The sequence below is a fragment of the Camarhynchus parvulus genome, chromosome Z, assembly GCF_901933205.1.
Source record: "Camarhynchus parvulus chromosome Z, STF_HiC, whole genome shotgun sequence".
NCBI classification, from domain to species: domain Eukaryota; kingdom Metazoa; phylum Chordata; class Aves; order Passeriformes; family Thraupidae; genus Camarhynchus; species Camarhynchus parvulus.
In genome coordinates this window covers 38,976,973-38,989,134 of record NC_044601.1, presented here as the reverse complement: position 1 = coordinate 38,989,134, position 12,162 = coordinate 38,976,973, and the positions used below count along the sequence as shown (strand labels likewise).

The 12,162-nt window shown below is 47.9% G+C and overlaps 1 protein-coding gene across 1 annotated transcript; it reads left to right on the top strand.

Annotated features, from left to right (window-relative positions):
- Positions 1–10,749: 10,749 nt before the first annotated feature.
- On the top strand, positions 10,750–11,550 carry LOC115915770 (vegetative cell wall protein gp1-like). The gene has a single exon (XM_030969448.1). It carries the CDS (start codon positions 10,750–10,752, stop codon positions 11,548–11,550), a length of 801 nt encoding a protein of 266 aa, XP_030825308.1.
- Positions 11,551–12,162: the final 612 nt, after the last annotated feature.

Genomic DNA, 12,162 nt, shown 5'->3' with positions numbered 1-12,162 from the left:
CTTCTTTTTGCTGGTGGATCCCCATCTGACCGTCTGGCAGACACTGACAGTAAGCACAGGCCATAGTCATTGTGGGTTGTCCTGTAGGCACACCATCATGACAACTTGTGCAAAAGAAATGTGTTCTCTCTGCGTGTGACCTTGGGATATTTAGCACTTCTGCATGAAAAAGAAATATGCATGAAGATTAGCCATAAACTTTTCCTGCCCTCGTCTCCTGGACCACCCAGCAGGGCAGATGTTTTTGTCCAAGCTGAATGCTTTTGACACTCAGTGTCTTTTTCATCCTGACTTCCACAGGTCTTTGTCATTTTGGTGTCATCAAGGCAGCTAAAGATCCTGTGGTAAAGACTTTTACATGACTGATGATTTTATTCCTGCAGCCGGAGTGCTTAAGATCATAGCTAAGGTTTAGAAGAATGGACTTCACAAACCACTCTGCAGACAGTGTTAGTACTGTGGATACATGGCACTTACCAATTCCATAGAACACCTAATCATCTCAGCCTGAAAGACAATACAGGTTTCTGTCACCCACAGAATAGAATGATTATCAGAATGCTGCTTTCCCAGAGTGACATTCACCAGCTTGAACAGAAGGGATCTTGCTTCCTCACAAGAGTATGAAGAGTGATAAGATGTGTATGTCATTTTAAGAAACACCTCTTCATGTACCCAGCAGAAGATTCTTAGCTGGTGGAGAGTGGTAAAGTGCGAACTCAGCAGACTAAGGAAAAGGCAGTCCTTCTTACCAAATAATTTCTGAATAAAAGTATGGCCAGTGCCATTTCTACTCCTGCCTTCTACAGTGTCCTGCAAAATGTCTCTAAGGAAGAGGACCTCCAAGGCTCTCCAAGAGTTTTCAAGGCACAAAAGACCTGAGGTGGCTAACCAGTGGGCTTGTCATCAATGGGGCACAGTAAGCAGCAAAGAACTAAATGAAAGCACTTTCTTCAGTGTTTTGTAATATGCAAAAGAAAATTTCATACTATGGAAACAAAATAGGAAAAGACACTCTTCTCCAGTGCCCATGGATAGGTTGTCCGTGGGTTTTTTGACTATCAGGAAATGGAATATTTTAGAGTCTTCCAAATTTCTTCTTCCGTCCTACACATTCACAAGCCCTGGGGATACGTGTGAAGATTGTCTGACTTATTAAATAATTTTTAAAATATTAGAATAAAAATGTTACAGATAATCTGTTATATAAGTACTTTTAGAATCATCACAGGCATACCAGCTGCTTATAATAATGATTTTTAAAGATGCAGATTTGCACTGCCAGTAAGTGCTGGCAGTAGTCACACTGGTGGTTGAGAATGATTTCTGAAGGATACTGTTTCCCTTTGACCACACACCAATGCACTTTTTGGGAACAGAGGGAATGGTGAGCAGTACCTACTTCCAGACCCGGACAAACTGAAAATCTTGTACTCTCTGGTGATAGCTCTAGCTGTGTGAGAAGACGGTGCAGGAGAGGGCACCAGTGAAATATCTGGGCTGATTATGTTCCAGGAGTGGAAGGCTCTTGCCTTGGAAACCATGGAACAAGTCACTGCCCCTTTTTTGTCTTCTGTCTTGCTGTGGGCTCTTCAAATCCTCGTCAGAGAGGTCACTTTAGATTATTTTTTTCTTTTTTCTTTTGTTTGAGATTTGTTGTTGTTGTTGGTTGGTTGGCTGGTGGGTTTTAGGGGTTTTTTGGTTGTTTTGTTCAGTTGTTGGTTGGTTTGTTTTTTTTTTTTTTTTGTCAGGCATTGCTCCCTCACTTCACCAGCTTAAATGTTCATCCAGCTGATGTCCAGAGTCGCAGTGGACATAGTCGCAGAGCTATATGAGCTCTTTCATTATACTCTGTTGATTCTGCTTTGCTTATTGACTCACTCTAAGTGGAGGAAGGTTTCTTCAGGAAAAATTATGAGCATATCTCGTGTCCTCAATTCAAAGAAAAGAAAACTATGTTCTTTGTATTCTGTGATCTGGTAAGACCACAGAGTTCCTCCTGTAGCCCTGCATTTTGGCCCGTATGTCATCTGCTAGCAACCAGGTATCTGGTTCATGAATGCATTATGGGGGGAATTTCAGGTTAATTTCATAAATCACTGGAAAGAGAAGTCAGGGAAAATGGACTAGGTGGTCATTCCAGAATGTTTGTAAGGAAAGGTTACTGGTCAGAAGACAAGCAAGTTTCTCATATGTAAAAATCTACACCTGACACCACATGAGTCACTTAGTAAAGAGCACACCATGATAGAGACAGGGTTGGTGAGCTACAGGAAGTTTGTTCTGGCCAAGCAGCCTACTGAATGTTGATATATTAATCTTTAAATGCTAAAGGTAAGTACTGGCATCCTGGATAGGAGAGGGGGACTATTTAAGCAGGCATTGACACAAGACTAAGGTGAAGATTAGCCCAGACTGTCAAATTTATTCTCTCCTTCTCTCCTAGGATGTGAGGAATGGGCAACCTCAAGGAAGGCAAATTCCACAGCCTTGGGTGGAGATTTTTACAACATGCAATCACTGATGATCTATAATCGGGACTTGGAGACAATGTCTCGGGAGTATATCTCCGTACTGTTGTCATGTGAATGACACAGAGTGCTGTCTAGAGAAGCAAGAAGACAGAGCAGCTAAAGAAAACTCATAGCTTTCTTCTAAAAATAAAATATTTATTTCAAAAGCAGGTATTTTCGGCAGTCATGTGGGCTATTCAAGTTCACCATAGTCACAGCTGTGCAGGTGCACAATGAAGTGTGTTGTTGCTGTATTTTGCTGCACTGGATTTATAATGGCACACCCTGAAATCATACAAAACTTTCTTGTCTTCAACCCTGAACATGCCCCACTAACAGTGTCAATTTTCCATGTAGCTACCAAAATGAAGCTGTAAACTATGAAAGTAACCAAACCTCTTGATGAGCTGGGTGTTACGACCTGGTTAACCTCAGCAGCATGTCCAAGGTGAGAGAAGCATATAAAAATGGAATGAGCTACATGACAAGAGATTACATATGCATAAGGCAGAGGTGACCACAGGTAATTTGTGTTGCATAGAGATAAGCCAGAATAAGGAAGAGGAGTGGAACAATACAGGACTGGGGAACAGCACTGTAGCCCTGAAGAGCTACCAAAGTGTGGCATAACAGTTTTGAACTTTGCCAGGAGCCACTCGCTCTCAAAGCCAGTTTTAGAATGAAACCAACTCCTGGACAAGCATTCCTGTCTCTCAGGTGCATATAAGTTCAGAACAAAAAACAATTACTTGTATATAAGCTAAAATACCAATCCTGCTTCATACTTTAAACATAGAGTGACTTTCTGAAAGACTTGGCTTTGTGTTCAGAGGAAGACTTCCTGGCACATTAATATTTTTTACTAGACACAGGAAATTTGAGTTCCAAATGTGACATTTTCAGAACACTTTGAACATATGGAAAACAGGCTATAATGGAGCATCTCTGTAGTTTAATCATACCCAGTAGTTCTGTGAATACTCTAAATACAGCGATGCATGCACTGAAGTTACTAAGGTAAGACTAATAATCTCTTTGCTAATTGGCTTAACTGATTAATGAAGTAATATATTTTGCAGCACAATATGTACTACTGCAAGGAAGTGGCAAAGCAGGACACCATGGAGCTCTTTGGTAATGGAAGTAGAGAAAGTCAAAAGAAGGTGTGACTGCCAGCAGCAGGAAGTCAGTCTAGGCCAAGAGCAGCTCAATTTGACTAGGATGAGGAGAAGCAAGCCTTGTCACAAGAATGGTACTGATTGGAAAGGCAAAACCAAATCAAAGCAAGTTTTACTTCTTTCATTATCCTCCTAGCCCTCAACATTACAATTTTTATCATAACTCCTCCCTGTCTTCCTTCTGCTTCTTGCCGAGCCAAAGAAAGGAAAATATGTTTGGAAGTAAGAGGAGCTGAAGTAGCAGAAAGATGTGTAAAGGGCATGAAGACTGGTCTATTAGACCTCACGATATGTGAAGGAAAGTAATACATGAGCTTCTCCAAAGAGGTAAAATTAACTTACAGCCCATAAGTAGAAATTTCTCAGTATATAATGTATTTTGCATATCTGCATCATAGTCTCTTATAGAGATATATCAGAGAGAAAAAAAAAGTAAACAGTGCTTTTCCATTGGAATGTTATTTGGTGTTTTCTTCTGCACCAATGAGAGGAGTTTGTTTTTTCCTTCCAGTGAGGGTTTTACTTTCCTTCACCGAACCACATCCTCTCTTGTTTTCTGTGAAATTTTGACAGATGAAGTTCCCTGAGAAAAGATGGGTTTCTTTGTTTCTGGAATGCATTGTGCCTATAACTCTCATGGTCTCAATTCAGGATTTTTTAAAATGTCTTTTTGATAGAATTTTTTTAATGTCTTTTTTCATTACTACTCTCTTTTTAAGACTGAGCTGTGATAGTGGAATGGAAAATATCAGAAATAGGGCTTTTCCAGCACCTACAAAGCTGCAGCTTGTCCCAACACCTGCCTTGAAGGCAGGATAAAGATTAAATCCAAACCACACCAAAAGGACACAGCACCATCCTCAATGCAGCAGTGCCCACACAGAGAGGTCCAAAGTGCAGTTCAGACCAGGGTGATCCCAACCGCATCCTTGGCAGCTGCCTCAGGGCGTAGGGCAGGCTACTGCCCCTACAGCAAGGACCACATTGGTGCCCACTGTCTTTTAGCCCAGGGGAGTCAAGGCAACTGCAGTGGGAAAGGTCCCATGGCAGCCAGTGTGGGGCTACACTGCTATGCTGCCTCCTCTCACCCCACACTGGGCAGGCAGAGGTGCCACAGCTGGAGGGGAGGCGTCTTGCTGTTGCAAGACAGGGAAGACATGGCACTCCTGGGCTCCTTTCCTTGCCCTGCCAGGAGCACTTGCTCAGCATCTCTTTCTTTTTTCTTTCTTTTTTTTTCTATTATTTTTTTTATGTTTGTTTTAATTTTATTGTATTTCCTACAATGTGGGAGGGAGCTGCAGCCAAAAATAATGTTGCCAAGCCAAGGGGATTGGCACACACTGCTTGGAGTCTGCAGCAAGAGCAGAGGCTTTAAATAGACTGAGCTCTGGCTACACACTGCTCCTGGAGGGCTGGCAGTCTAACCACAGTGAGCAGAGACACCAACTGAGGGTGCAGGATAGGCTGCACCTCTCTGTCCCTGTGCCTGTGGGGTGTTTTACTCCCATCTGTGTTCAGCCCCCTCACCACCCCTAGCTCCCTGCTCACCCCAGGGCAGACTGCAGGGCTGCAAGGGCTGGCAGTGCAATCCATCCCCTGGAAATAACTCTACAGTTACTAGAAATCTGTCATCAGTAAAGCTGTGGTGGTCTGGTGGCAGCACATGTGCATGGTGGGGAAGTCTCCGTTCCAAGTGTTACACGTGTGAAATGCCAAATGTGGTGAGAGCTGGCCCAGTGAGGAGGTATTGGGATGGCTTCACAACCCTGCTGCCACAAAAGCTGTGCAGTATTGCTGTTTCATTACACATTGACCATTGGTGAACTTTTCAAGATAAAGAAGATACACGACTCTGTTTCATCATCCTTTCCCTGAACCAAAAGTAATGCTTGTGAACATCCTTCACCACTGCTAATTAAAAACCTCAAAGTTGACCAGCAAGCCTGGTCAACTCTCCCCCTTGCATGACAGTGCCATCCATGGGAGCAGGGTGACGAGCTCCGTTTGATAAAGTTGCCTCCTGCCCCTGTCGAAGACGTAGGAGGGCCCAGAAAACAGCTTCTCTGAAGTCTACAGAGTTCTTCGGAGTATCTCTTTTTGCTTAGTGCTTTACGTGCAAAGAAAGCACGAGCTCCTGCAAAGATGCAGTGCTGAAGGCTGAAGTGTTTGTTTGCTCCTTTGAATTCTCTCCTGCCTCTCAGCCCTTATTTCCTCAGCACCCCTTATTTCTGTCTCACAGCAGCTGCCGATGACTTTGCTCTCCGGGGGGAGAGGCCCCCTGCACGCTCTCCTGGCTCCCTTCCCTCTGGGGGGCGCTGGGGCTGGGGCCGCCCGTCCTGGGCAGCTTGAGGGGCAGGCGGGCGGCAGCTCCGGGCAGCATCTTTCCGCGCTGTTCTGTGGCCTCTCGCTGCTTCCGCCTCACACTCTTGCTGCAGGACAGCTTGGCATGTCCTTCCCTGCGCTTTCAAAGGCTGCCTGCGCAACTGAAGTCACTTTCTCCGCTTGCTAGTTTCATTCCCTAACTTCGGACCTGCTTCCTCGTCACAACCTCAATCTCCCAAATTGACGAACTCCAAAACTGGGTCGGTTTCTCCATGTTTCACTTGTATATGCACATTTCTTTGACTCTTTCTGTCGTTATTATTCTGAACTGGTATTGCTTTCTCCTGAGAAAGAGTGATATTTTCAGTCCAATACCAATTTCTTGCGTAGGATAAAGAGGACAGCAGTTAACGTGAATAAATACTTGGGATACAGCGGACATATGTTGGTCATTTCCTCTCTGGCATCCCAGTGTTACTTTTACGGCGACGGCAGCACCACTTAGGCGTTTTCCAAAGGCAGGATACTCTTTCTAAAAGAGTATCGTCTAAGACGACACGGAGCAGGTAGGGGCGCCGCTACCCCTCCTTTTAAGACACGACTGTTTATTTTTGTCTCTCTCTCCTATGGATACATAAAACACGGAGGGAACAAGGAAATGTTCAGACTCTTAGACTTCACTAGATGGAAAAGGAACAAAAACAACAACAACCAAAAAAAAAAATTTTAAAAACCCACAAAAACCAAAACACAGCAAGAAAAAAATCACCCTCCACCAGCGGCTTCAGCCGCATTAGGAAGGTTTCCTCACACAATAGCAGCTGCAAAGTTGGCTGATAGATCGCCTGGTATTTGTGGCTAAAATTCACATATTTAAAGCTGAAAGAATGAATGCGCCGATCACTCTACCACCACCGCCCCGCTCCCGAAAAAATCCCACCCAAACAAACAGCGAACGGGCTCGGTCCGCCGCCGCGAAGCCCGAGCATAACCGGGAGCATCGGCAGCAGCGGAGCGGTGCTTAGCTTTTGTCTCCGTACGCCTTCTTCCTTTCCTTCCAAACTTTTGGACGCTCTCTCCGAGCTGTATTTATAGACCTGGAGCACACGGCTGTATTTTTCCTTATGCCTCCTTTGGCTTGGGCTTAAGTCACTGACGGGGAAAATAAAAAAAGCGGCAGGCAGGCGGGCAGACAAACGGGAGCACAGAAGGGGGAAAGCTGGAAGTCCCGCAGGCGGGACGCGAAGGGAGGCTGGGGCAGGCGGCCGGAGGTGAGGGGACTCCCTTGCTCCTAATAGGCGATAGAGAGGTAAGGGTGAAAGTCCAGCTCCGGCTCCCTGCGTAGGAAAAGGAAAGCCTCTTGCCCTCGGGAAAGGGACAGGCCGGGACTGCCGCCCCATCCCGGCGCAGAGGAGCCGAATCAAGAAGAGCTTGTGTTTGTGTCCGGAGGAGGGGAGTGGGCTGCGGGGGAAGGAGAGGGGGGCACCCATCACACAAAGTTTGTGCCGTAGAACCAGATGAAAATAAGGTAAGTTCGAGGGGAGCGAGGCTGCCGTCCAGTGCCGGGGAGACTGGAGAGCCGGAACCCCGACGCGCCTGGCTGCGGCGGGCGGCGGCCGCGGAGGCCGGCGGCTGGCGGGGATGCCGGGGCTGGCGGCGCGGCGCAGCTGAGCCGGGATGCGGGAGGGCTGCGGCCGGAGCTGCGGGGCAGAGCGGCAGCGTGCCCCGGGGCAGCGCAGCTCTTGGCGGGGACGGGTGCTGGGGAACAACGCCGCTCCGCTGGGCTGCCGCCGGCTCTGTTAGTACCATTCGCCGTCTCTACAGTGCTTTAAACATTCAAATCCAAAAACAAACCCCCAAGCCGCTCACGAAAATAGGGAACTAACAGCTATCTCGAAGCACGGCTATTGGAAAAGAGGAAAGCTTTCCCTGCATGCAGAAAAAGTGACTGGGGGATTAAAAACGTAGGTGTCTGGGGTTTTGATGATGTTGTTTTTCTTTTATTCTATCCTGCAGCCTGCAAGTAAAGAAGCTCTTTTCCCACACGGTGGATGCTGAAAGACTCTAACCAAATATCTCAGTAACGTGGATGGTCTAATGATCATGTTGTTAGGCATTCCCTTACTGACGGGCACCACACTTAGCGTCTGATCTCCCAAATATATGTCAAAGCAGTTTCTCAGTTTCTGACATGTTTAGAGAGCCTGTCCTGCAGGTAAGTAAAACATGAGGCTGTGGAAGGAGCTTGCTTTCAGGCTGAAAATGAGACTTTCATGTTTGGCTTCGAGTGGCAGAACGGCTGGAGCAGCATTACACTGGGCTGTGCAATTTGGCATTACCATGACCTAGTTCAAACACAATGTTCTGATGTGCCATAAGGAAGGTACAAAATTATTCAATCTCCCAACAACCCATCAAACCCAGTTCAGAGCCTCGGCTCTGGACTCTGGTTTTGTTTTGTGGTTTTGTTTTGTTTTTAAGCACTGACACTTCAGAACTTTCACCCTTCACCTCTCCGGGCAGATTTTTCTGTTTGATTGTATTAATAATCTGATTTCTATTTGCTCTTCCAAATGTGAAAATCAAGCCCCTTCCAACACTGGGAGAGGCTGTTATTTTTAGCTCGTTCGCTGGAAAAAAATGTTCCAACATTCTCTGCTTTGAATCTCACTGCAGTTTGACTACTCTTTGATATATAAGACTGTTGGTTATCCTTGTCAAAGTACCTGTTATAGGAAATGGCTTCCTGAGCCTGGCAAGTCACTCTGAACTAAGTAGACAGCAGCCTTTGCCTACCTAAAGAAACGTTTATAGTATTGCAGAAAAATATCCCAAATATTAAACATTAAAATTTTAAATATTAAAACCATTTAAAAATGGTAAATCTACTGTAGGTGATACCTTTATGATGTTATTAATGGTGTGCACAGCTATCAAAATAAGAGGTGAATCAAATATTCCTATGTTTTCTTGTCTCCTCGACAGGTATATTTTGTCAGCACTTGCTGAACAGTTTCAGGGAGTTCCATATGCACTTGATAAACAGCACTAAAAATGTGAATCCGATTCAAATATCACTTAAATAGCCCTGTTCCCCCCTCTTCCCCCTCCTTACTCGTCCCTTCCCAGTTGCAGTTCTGCAGCCACTGTTGCGGTTACAGAGTGCTGTAAAGTGCGTTTAAATGTTCTTCAACCCTGCCCCCTTCCCTCCCGCATCCGCCGAGGAGTTCCAGATGACGTTACTTCTGTGTCCATTTTAAAAACCTGTCTCGGTATTTAGCTACAAACCGTCCAACCTAAATGCAAATAGTGTTATAAAGGGACTAAAGTAGGAGAGAAGGAAGAGAAAGGGAGATACACACTTCTATCAAATGATGCTTCCCAAAGAGAGAACTACATTGATCTAGACTTTAAAAGCTTGTATCCTTGAGGTTATAATGCTGTACACATTTCTATGCACGCACAGGTATAGTCTGAAGTGTAGGGGTTATTACAAGAGTTTTCAACTGCAGTTATGGCTGCAGATTTAGAAAGTTCTTTTATCAGTTGCGTCTGGACACCCGCATGCATTAGCAAAACCACTGCATTGAATCAAGTGCCTGAACATTGCAATCTTCTTCACAGGATTTTCTGTACCACTAGAGTATAGCTGGGTAGGATGCCCTTCTTGGCCAGAGGCCAGCAGCTGAACGAAGTCAAGTGAATAAAATAAGTGCAAAGTAGGGTTCTTTGCAAAACGAGGGTGAAATGCACGTACAGAAAGCATCTAGAAAAGATTAAAATCCGAGTTTTGTAGCTCCAAATCATTACATTCTCGGTAAGAGAACACCATCATTATTCACGAGTGAAAGCGACAAAATCCTGGTCATATGGTGATTATTGTTATGACAAGGACCAATAACGTCTTTGTTATAAAAATAGTGTTTGTTATGAAAAAATTGGGTGAGCAGCCATCCAGATAAATATGCCCTGTGCCTAACAAGCCTACTGTCTTCGTGATGTTTTGTGTGTTGCTAACCGCTCGTCGTTTTTCAACAGTTGTGGGCTTTTTTTCTTGTAATTATGCACATTGTTTTCCACTTACCCTAATTTCAGCACTAAGGCACCGAAATTGTACAGAGAAGTAAAAGAAAGGTTATTTCTTCCTGCTTGTGCACTCAGATAAATGCGATACCGACTATTGCTGTGCAATAACATCGTGTGATTCTGTAGAGCCCACTCAAATATTAGAGCCTCTAATTCCTATTTTTAATTCACCTTAGTTGCTTTTTTGATGGTTTTTTTTTGAAGAACAGTGATCAATTATTTTTTTACAGTGCAACGCTGACGTTGTTCTTCAAGTTAGGCGCCTTTTATTTGTATCTATCTAGTTCGCTGTTACAACATCCCGCGGGACCGGTGTATTTAAAACAAGAGGACGGGCACACGCCCAGGGAGCCACGGAGAGCACCGAGAGCTCAGGGGCAGCGGGGTCGCGCCGCGGCACGGACCGCGGGCTGCAGCCCGCACCGAGCACCCACAGCGAGGGCAGCGCCGACGCGGGCACCCGGCGGCACGGCGCTCCTCGCAGAGGCCGCCGCGCTGGAACATAAAGCCCCCATAAAGAGGCCAGACACAAAGCAAGGAGCCCACAAACACAGTTTGGGGATGATGGGTAGCGGGAGGACGCGCATCCGGTGTTCACCACGGGAGCCTTCGGGAAGATTGATTCCAACGCCGCGTCGTACTCGGTGCTGATGAGCCGGGTGCGGGCGGCCGGGTTTGGCCAGGGCGACGGGCCCCCTACACCTTCTCGCTATCGCCCTCCGCGGCCGCCTTTTCGCACACGCACAACCTCCGCCTCCGGGAGCATGGGGCAATCCCCCCCTGACCTTAAGACCACTTTCCGCCCACTCAGGCCGGTGGGATTCCTGCGGTCTCCGCGGCCGACCCGCCAGCGGGTCCGTCTGCCTGCGGCACAGCGGGCACCTGGCTGTCCCGGGGCAGTGCCCAGCCCTCCTTTTCATCCACAGACGGTCTCGAGGCTTCCCCGCATTTATTCGCGCACGCCGGCGGAATCAGACCGCGCTGCCGAAGCCGGCGGGCAAGCGGCAGCAGTTTACCGGCGGGGGCAGCGGCAGACGCTCCCTCCGCCGGGGCGGGAACGCCGGCCGCACCCGGGGCCAGCGCTGCACCCCTCCTCCCCCCCACCCGAAAACCCATCTGCCTCCTTCCCCCGCAGCGCCGTGACCGCGGGAGCGGCCTCGGCCGGCACTGCTTTTCGGACACCCAAGACTTCCATTCCCCTTGGGAAAACAGCCCCCGATCTGGCCAGCGGCCCTCGGTGTCCCGCGGCCGCCGGCGACACCTCAGAGCTGCCTCGCGGGCCGAAGCGGCCCCTGCACGCCCCGGGCGCGGCACATGCGCGACCACGCAGCGCTGCCTCGCGGGCCCCGCGCGCCCCCTTGCGCCCTGCGCCCGCCGCTCCGCGCCGGGAGGGTCGGGCCGGGGGACAGCAGCCCTGCCCTCTGCCCTCCGCCCACCTCCCTTACCACTAGGCCGGGGGTCTGTCCTGCCCTCTGCCCACCTCCCCTGCTGCTCGGCCGTGGAGCTGCAGCCCTGCCCTCTGCCCGCCTCCCCTACCGCTAGGCCGTGGGGCCGCAGCCCTGCCCTCTGTCCTCTGCCCGCCGTCCTTACCGCTAGGCCGTGGGACCGCAGCCGTACCCTCTGCCCACCTCCCCTGCCGCTCGGCCGTGGGGCTGTGTCCACTCGTGTGCTCCTGTGCCCCCGGGCCACAACACCTCCCCAAGGCAGCGCTGTGGGCTCTCCCCGTGGCATCCCTGAAACGCCGGCTCGCCAGACTCCGAACCATAAGCTTCACTTTACAGAAGGGAAGCAATGGAAAAATTGCTAAGTTTATAGGCTCTTTTGAAAGAATTAAAATCTTGTTCTACTCTGGACGCCCAAGTACCGCACAATGATTATGGACACAAGTTTGTATTGAGGCTCCAGAATTCATGTTAGTTTTCTCTCATGGTGAGAGTTTAAAACTATTTACTGGGTATTGCTGCATGCTGCTTCTTCATTAAACTGAAAAATAATGCTCTATGGAATCATTTTGGCAGGTTTTCCAGAGAGTTTGATGCCTGCAGAGATCTTTATGCAGAACT

Bases quoted from the DNA above. Each gene is read 5' to 3' on its own strand.
- LOC115915770 (XM_030969448.1), top strand. From the start codon at position 10,750: ATGAGCCGGGTGCGGGCGGCCGGGTTTGGCCAGGGCGACGGGCCCCCT.